General features: G+C 38.6%; 1 protein-coding gene across 1 annotated transcript in view; it reads left to right on the forward strand.

Moving 5' to 3' along the window:
* Nucleotides 1–8,954, forward strand: part of LOC109835033 (2-carboxy-1,4-naphthoquinone phytyltransferase, chloroplastic) — a gene marked incomplete at its 3' end in the record, with an annotated part of 13,648 nt that extends 4,694 nt beyond the window's left edge. The window contains exons 2-10 of the mRNA XM_020403032.1: nucleotides 747–850; nucleotides 952–1,023; nucleotides 1,114–1,252; nucleotides 1,549–1,664; nucleotides 1,730–1,829; nucleotides 1,908–1,946; nucleotides 2,024–2,134; nucleotides 8,751–8,816; nucleotides 8,904–8,954. Coding sequence (XP_020258621.1) covers nucleotides 747–850; nucleotides 952–1,023; nucleotides 1,114–1,252; nucleotides 1,549–1,664; nucleotides 1,730–1,829; nucleotides 1,908–1,946; nucleotides 2,024–2,134; nucleotides 8,751–8,816; nucleotides 8,904–8,954 — 798 coding nt within the window. The remainder of the gene's footprint in view (nucleotides 1–746; nucleotides 851–951; nucleotides 1,024–1,113; nucleotides 1,253–1,548; nucleotides 1,665–1,729; nucleotides 1,830–1,907; nucleotides 1,947–2,023; nucleotides 2,135–8,750; nucleotides 8,817–8,903) is intronic.

Below are 8,954 nucleotides of genomic sequence, written 5' to 3' on the forward strand. Positions count from 1 at the left end.
GTTACCAATGATGTGGATATCAATTTCAGGGGGATGGCAGCTGGAACTTTTTCAGCCAGAGTTCATATTATTTATCATCCAGTTTGGAAATCAATAATATATTAGTAGACAATGGCATCCAATGAAGAGTAAGTGTCCAGTTCGCCATCCGTTGTGTCTCGCTTAAATAGTACTCACAAACTAGTATAAATGTCCCCTTTGGTGTTTTACTATGGATTTATGTCCCTCTTTGTTCAATTTAAATTCAGAGACTTCAAGTTCAGACAGGGTTTAAACTTTTTTTCATGTCCTCGTGCTGCAACGGAGAAGGTGCAGTGATTTCATATTTCTAGTTGAACTAAGTAACAATCCACTCTGGGGGTCATTTGTGACTTGGTCGTATTCAGGTCAGGATAGTGGCTGTTGAGTCACGCACTTTAAATACTCTTGGGATTTTTTCCCCCTCTATAGACAATACGATAAAGCATCAGTTTGCTTATTATGCGTGCTCTCTAGAAAATATTAAATTTATTATTTGTCTGGTCAAATATGGGATGAGGTATTTCCAGCACTAAATGTGGTATGGCATTTGTGTTACTGTTTCTTGTTATATCTGTCCTCGTGATTATAATTCTCTATGTGCTTTCTAAATTAAATTAGATGTTTCTTCATGACTTTGGGTCATGTGCATCAGTTTTGCACCTTGCTATTATTTTCTTGCTGGTTATAATTCAGTTATTTCCAATGTCTTTTTGTTTCCTAAACAGGTAGGCTTTACTACTGCATATCTTCATACTGGTTTATTCTTTACCAGGCGTTATATAACTCTCTTACTTTCATCAGTTCTTATCATTACTTGGCTCAATTTGAGGTGAGTTCAGCATGGATTAAACCTCTTTACTTGTTTTTTTTCCCTTTCAATTTTTTATTATTCATTTGATGAAAAGACTTATTTAAATTATGTTCCTGCAGTAACGATGTATATGATTTTGATACCGGAGCCGACAGAGACAAAAAAGAATCAGTTGTTAACATAGTTGGCAGGTAGGAAAACTTCATCTAAATTTTAAATGAGGATTGACTATTTAGTTAAGAACGGGAATAAACACCAACACTAATGAACATTTTTTGCAGTCGAAGATTGACACAAATTGCTGCTAACATTTCCCTTGCATTTGGATTTTTGGGTCTCATCTGGGCATTTAGAGAAGCAGGAGATCTACGCTTCATTTTATTGGTGACTTGTGCTATCCTCTGTGGGTATGTTTATCAGGTAGTAATATCTGCTTGCTATTTATTGTTTTCAATAATGTTTTCATATTATCTTATTGGTTCTACTATTACACTGTTTACTTGCTGATATTGTCTGTTTGATACGACTAATATGCTGCTAGAATAGTTTTGCTATCTTCGGATGTTTTATTATTTAATTATTGTTAATAGAATATTTGCGCTACAAAAATCTCAACATCGGGTATATAAAATTAGGGCATTAAAGCTCGCCCGCCCCCCCCTCCCCCCATTTCTGAAGGATGCTGATCTTAAGCGTATGGGCTGTATTCTTTGCAGTGCCCACCATTTCGACTGAGTTATAAAGGATTAGGAGAACCATTGTGCTTTGCTGCATTCGGTCCATTTGCCACTACAGCTTTCTATTTTTCTAACAGCACCAAAAACTCATCAAGGTAATTCCTCCGCCTTTCTTTTTCTGTTTTCTATTTTTCAGTGAACTAAATCCTTAATCTCTCAGTGGCATAGGCACTCTTCCTCTAACTAGAACAGTTCTCTCCGCATCAGTTCTTGTTGGATTAACAACCACCTTGATTCTTTTCTGTAGTCACTTCCATCAGGTGTGCTAATTATACTCTGCCATACTTCAATCTACTCCATGATTGATTGCACTATACTTGTTTTATTGTAACATTCAGATTAATGGAGACCAAGATGTTGGAAAGATGTCTCCTCTGGTATTTTTCACTACTTGTGGTTGTACATCTATTAGTTGCACAAGGTTTTTGTTTTATAATTTATCTGCTTGATCCAGGTTAGGCTTGGCACTGAAACGGGCTCAAAAGTTGTGAGATGTGGAGTTACAATGCTTTATCTTCTCTTGTTTGGTTTCAGCCTGTGCAAATCTCTTCCTCCATCATGCACGGTGCGTTCTCAATCTGATATTTTTTATATTAAAACAACTCTGAATAATTTACAGTTTTTCCTAATTCATTTGTCAGAGTTAGTAATAAACCTAAAAGGATGAAGTTTTATCCTGTTACTTAATAGCCTTGAATCTGGGTTAGGGGGTTCAAAAATACATTTTAAAGATACGCTAAATGGATAATAAGTAGATGCTAAATGATGATATTGAAAAAAAAAAGTATTTATTGTCTACTGCACTTCCAGGCCAAATGGAGATTTAAGAAAACTAAAGACTTTTGAATTGGCTAAATACCCATATTGGTATTTTAATTCAACCCCATTTGCCAACAAGGTATTTTAATTAGGAAATTCGGCGATAAGACATTTTAATTGAATAAAATTACCATTTAGGTCCTTTTTCTCGTCGGCGGCCACTTTTCCGGCGAAACTCATCACGTGCGTTGCACGTGGGGGCTTAATCTGTGTTTAAGATGCTGATTTAGGTCCTTTCTCTCTCTCCGCCTGAGTTCACCGCCGCTCGCCGCTGCTCCAAGCCCCAGTCCGCCGCCGCTCGCCTCAGTTCGCCGCCGCGGCCAAGCCCAACCATCACCACCGCCCCATCTCCCAAGCCGACGAGCTCGAGCTCCTCTCCCAACGCCGCCCTTCCCCCTGAGCTCGACCCGCGCCCAGTCCGCCGCTCTCCCGCAGCTGCTCTCCGACGAACTCCAGCGACCTCAGATCACCGCCAGCGACCCCCGAGCTCCGACGACCGCCTCCCAAACTCAATCAACTGCCGAGAGCTCCCCAGTCTCCCCTCCTTCCATCTCCGATCACTGCCTCCCCTCCTTCACCTCAGCGACGGCAGCCCAGCAGCCACCGGCGATCCATCCAGCTGCCAGCTCTGCCCGACAGCGCCACACGCCGCTACACCTTGCTGTCTTCACCAACTTTTGGGTGTGAATTGGTTTTTAGAGGGTTAATTCCCTGCCACGTCAGAAAATAGAGCCAAATCAGCATCTTAAACACAGATTAAGCCCCCACGTGCAATGCACGTGATGAGTTCTCGCCGGAAAAGTGGCCGCCGACGAGAAAAAGGACCTAAATGGTAATTTTATTCAACTAAAATGTCTTATCGCCGAATTTCCTAATTAAAATACCTTGTTGGCAAATGGGGTTGAATTAAAATACCAATATGGGTATTTAGCCCTTTTGAATTTATTTTCACCTGTGTATCCTTGCAAACATTTGGTAAAACAAAATCTCTATAAATCTTGTCAAACTCCGACATAGAAATTATCCAGGTATGTTAAAATATAACTGATGCGAAACGGGGGAGGGAGTCTATCAGAATCAGCGATTTAATTTAAACAACACACCGTTTCGCCAAAATTCATGATCTTCGGTAGGAAAATAATTAAAACAATTAACGCGACAGATGGATTTTAATCAGATTTACAACGATAGTCATGAACAATTCTAATCTCGAATAATTTAATCACAATATTCATTATCGTTGCGCAAGTTCTACAATCAATATCAAATTTCAGCAGTCACATGTTTAATTACTCTCAACTCACAGATTTAGTTTAAGCAGTGAATATATGATAAGAATTTAGAGATGTAATACTCATGCAATTAACTAATAAATTGAAATCAACAGAAAAATACTGAGTTGAGAGAAGCGAAACCTCATTAGATCACTACTTAAAACTGTTGAAAGAAATCCAAGGCCTATTAGCTTCTACAGTGAAGCCCAAAGCCCATAAAATCCACAAGTCCACTCACGTGAAAAAATAGTTTGCCTTGTTAACCTGCTATGCTTTGCTTGGATCTGAAAAAAAAAGAAATTAGCGACTTCGGGAGGGTCTCCTTTCTCTATGAGTTCTTTGATCTAAAATCTGGCGGAGAAAGGCGAAACGATCGACGGGTTTGTTCGACGATGAGGAAGAACGACGAAAGAGCGTGAGATCCGACGACGACGCGAGCGATGACGAGAGGCGCGAACGACGTCCGAGGACGAAGAAGGACGGTGATGGTCGTCGACGAAAGGGAATCTGATGTCGACGAGGTGGCGGGACGACGCGGGCGACGTAGTCGTTCGGAGGTGGAGGAGAATAGGACGTCGGCGGCGTTGCTTGAAGGAGAAGAGGGTGGGGAAGAGGCTGTGGTTGTTGAAGTTGGAGGCGGGCGGGACGGTCTGGTGGTGGGGCTGTCTGCAGGTGGAGAAGCCAGGGAAGGAGGAGGGGTGGTGGTGATTTGGAGTAAGAATAGAGGATGAAGACGATGAACAGAGAAGAGAAACGGTGTTTGTGTGGCGGCTGAGGAAAGAAACGACAAGCACTAGCCTAGGGTTTCACACCCGTCGGTTTCACACCAAATTAAGCCAATGCAATTTTTATTTCATTCTTCAATAATTCATTGATTTTCAATAGTCTCATACAACCTTATTTATAAAAAAAACTACGTGCACACAACGTGCAATAAAAATAGAAATAAACTACAATCCCTCAAATCACTCAACTAAAATTAAACTAAATTTTAAAATTCAAAATTCAAAATTCAAAATTCAAAATTTAAATTTCAAAATTCAAAATTTAAATTTCAAAATTCAAAATTCAAAAATATATCAACTAATCAAATATTGTCATTTCTTGTCTTCATTATTCTCCTCGGGTGGGAGAAAACTCGACTCCGTCGAGTTAGCTGTAGAAACTTGTCATCTTTAATATACTCTGTCTGCATCTTAATCTGCTGTCAGTTATTTTTTCTGCATCTCAAATCATTAGCTAGATTGCATTGTAAATTCATCATCTAAAATATTATCAAAATTCACTGCTGTATGGATGAATATATAGAAGTGGAGTAAAGTGAAAGAACTCTCATAAATAATAGGTTAGGATCAGGCTTATATCAGTGGATTGCCAATAATATTATGAAATGTTTAATCACTCAATATTGAAAATAGAACTATGACCAAATCAATAAATGTTGCCATTAATTAGTTCAAAAGTTGGAAAAGCTCATAAATATCATATTAAATCTTAAACAGCTATAAAGAAACTGTATTGGACAAGTCCAAACCATCTAAAATATCAGCATTAATAGTTTTAAATTATGTCCTGACTCCATATCATTCATTTTAGTTAACAATGTAGTTATTCTAGTTAGATCACTGATTCCCAATATATGATCAATGCAAATCAAAACAAAATGATGCAATCAACTCGAATGACTATGTATGAAATGCAAACTCAAAAAATACGGTCAATGGCAGATGTAACTCAACGAAGTATCTAACATGCATGACGTCCTATATCAAATGGAATAATTAGGTGTTCCTTTGTTAAAACACATAAAAAATTTCTTGTCCTAACAATGATAGTGAGGAACATGCAAGCAAATGTATGACAGAGTGTTTTTGTGCGCTTAGTATGTGAGAAAAAAGAAATAAAAACACTTGTGCTCAAACTTGTATCCCTAATCATTATAATTTCCCAAAATGGATCAGTGTGTGTGAGTGATTGTTAGGACAATGCATGGTGGTGGGATATCTAGTATGGTAGTTATTTCACTATGCTTAGTTTGGTATTCGACTTCCATACAGATGTTTGAGTGAATCGATTCAAGAGCCAAATCAGGAACGTGTTGGGTGTCATGTTTGTCCGGAAGGACTTCGTGGGGAATATCAATAACGTTTTCAATCACTGGAGTTGGTTCAGAAAGAGTTAGAATTTCAATTTCAAGAACAACTTCAGGGATAACATCAGTGGACTCCGTGATCAAAGAGGTAGCTTGGGAAAGAACCGGAGTTTTGTCATTGCATGAAATTTCAATTAACTCCACAATTGCAGGGGTAGTTTCAGAAGAAACGAAAGTGCATGGATTTTTAATTTTACTATCCTGGAATTCCTTCACAGAGTTAATTTCTATCAAATCTACAACCTGATTAACAATTTTCTCAAGAGTAGATTTTGATTCTGTCATATGCGGCTTATTAATTTTAACTGGTGGAAGATATTCTTTTTTTAGTTTGTCAGCCATTTCTTGCCAAGTTAAAATTGGTAACTCACCACTAATATACCTTAATGTTTTGAATTTGGACCAATATTGGCAGGCTGGTTGGGTGAGTTTCATTGTCGCAAACTTGACTTTTCGTGGTTCCGTCATGGCTTACCAGTCAAAGTATCGATCCATGTTCATCAGCCAATTCAAGAAAGTTTGTGAGCCGAGCTTACCGTCAAAGGTTGGTGGATTAGAAACTGGTTGAGGTAGGGGTCGATGAACGACGTATCCATGACCTTGCGGTGGGTATCCATAGCCTTGACTTTGTGGCGACGGAGTTGCAGCACGCGCTCCTTCAAACCTAGCAAACATTTCGTTGGTTTCATTCTAGAAATTTGTTAAGCTCTGGACTACGACACCTATTTGTCTTTTTACCTCATCGAATTTCTTAAGAAATTCAGAAGACATGCTAGACTCACTAATTGATTGACTTGACTCACCTAAGGTAGATCTGTATGATTAGGCATGCACTAACAATTAACTGGGATGAGTGGGATGCACTACCAGCTAAATGTGATTAAGCATAAAAATTTCCTAACCTAGAACCTGGCTCTGATACTAAAAATGATGCGAAACAGGAGAGGGAGTCTATCAGAATCAGCGATTTAATTTAAACAACACACTGTTTCGCCAAAATTCATGATCTTCGGTAGGAAAATAATTAAAACAATTAACGCGACAGATGGATTTTAATCAGATTTGCAACGATAGTCATGAACAATTCTAATCTCGAATAATTTAATCACAATATTCATTATCGTTGCGCAAGTTCTACAATCAATATCAAATTTCAGCAGTCACATGTTCAATTACTCTCAACTCACAGATTTAGTTTAAGCAGTGAATATATGATAAGAATTTAGAGATGTAATACTCATGCAATTAACTAATAAATTAAAATCAACAGAAAAATACTAAGTTGAGAGAAGCGAAACCTCATTAGATCACTATTTAAAACTGTTGAAAGAAATCCAAGACCCATTAGCTTCTACAGTGAAGCCCAAAGCCCATAAAATCCACAAGTCCACTCACGTGAAAAAATAGTTTGTCTTGTTAACCTGCTATGCTTTGCTTGGATCTGAAAAAAAAGGAATTAGCGACTTCGGGAGGGTCTCCTTTCTCTACGAGTTCTTTGATCTGAAATCTGGCGGAGAAAGGCGAAACGATCGGCGGGTTTGTTCAACGATGAGGAAGAACGACGAAAGAGCGCGAGATCCGACGACGACGCGAGCGATGACGAGAGGTGCGAATGACGTCCGAGGACGAAGAAGGACGGTGATGGTCGTCGACGAAAGGGAATCTGATGTCGACGAGGTAGCGAGACGACGCGGGCGACGTAGTCGTTCGGAGGTGGAGGAAAATAGGACGTCGGCGGCGTTGCTTGAAGGAGAAGAGGGTGGGGAAGAGGCTGTGGTTGTTGAAGTTGGAGGCGGGGGTCTGGTGACGGGGCTGTCTGCGGGTGGAGAAGCCAGGGAAGGAGGAGGGGAAGTGGCTGGTGGTGGTGATTTGGAGTAAGAAGAGAGGTTGAAGACGATGAACAGAGAAGAGAAACGGTGTTTGTGTGGCGGCTGAGGAAAGAAACGACAAGCACGAGCCTAGGGTTTCACACCCATCGGTTTCACACCAAATTAAGCCAATGCAATTTTTCATTTCATTCTTCAATAATTCATTGATTTTCAATAGTCTCATACAACCTTATTTATAAAAAAAACTACGTGCACACAACGTGCAATAAAAATAGAAACAAACAACAATCCCTCAAATCACTCAACTAAAATTAAACTAAATTTCAAATTTCAAATTTCAAATTTCAAATTTCAAATTTCAAATTTCAAATTTCAAAATTTAAATTTTAAAATTCAAAAATATATCAACTAATCAAATATTGTCATTTCTTGTCCTCATTAATAACAATTTTAATTTGAATTTCACACTAAAATATGTTTGCTTAGAGCATCTCTAACAGCTTTCCCATTTCCCACTTTTGAAGAATTTAGTTAGGTTTTTGGTCCAACAGATTCCCCATCTCATTCCCCAAAATAGGGATGGAGGAGAAAAAATAGGGAAGCTTCCCCAAATCTGCAGTATTCTCCAAATTTTTGGAGAAAAAAAGGGATTCTTCAAAATGGGGAAGCTGTTGGAGTTGGTGTAAAAAAATTTTGGAGAATATGACTTTTGTTTCCCCATTTTGAAGAAAATTTTAGAGAAGTTGTTGGAGATGCCCTTAGTGTAAAATGTGTTTAAGAACTCACACTCATCCTACATTATCTAAAAAGCATGATTCTCACTTCCATAAAAGGGCATCAGAGTTTTGATATGCTTCAATTTATACGTGGTTTCAAACCCAAGGGAGTTGACATCCCGCACAAAGTTTTCATGAATAAATATCAATGCACTCATGCGTGTAAACTCACTTGCATACAAAATAATTAAAGAGCACACTATAATTTCACCTACGGACATACATCTGCCAAATTTTATACAATTATTTCCAATAAGGCATGTGCAATGGCTCCCAATATTTGCTACATCACAAATAAATTTCAATTTGTTTATTACCATGGCTTCTTCAGGTTATGTGTGCTCTGACTCTCCCAATTGGAAAGCTGGTTGTCGACTTTGTAGAAAAAAATCACAATGTAAGTATGACTACCCAAAACCATACTTTTTTGCTGCTATTCTCCCTTTCAACTCGGTAAATACTTAAAGTCTCAACAAAATTACAGGACAAGGTGAAGATCTTCATGGCGAAGTATTATTGTGTGCGGTTGCATGCC

This window comes from Asparagus officinalis, chromosome 3 (assembly GCF_001876935.1).
Source record: "Asparagus officinalis chromosome 3, Aspof.V1, whole genome shotgun sequence".
Lineage (NCBI taxonomy): Eukaryota > Viridiplantae > Streptophyta > Magnoliopsida > Asparagales > Asparagaceae > Asparagus > Asparagus officinalis.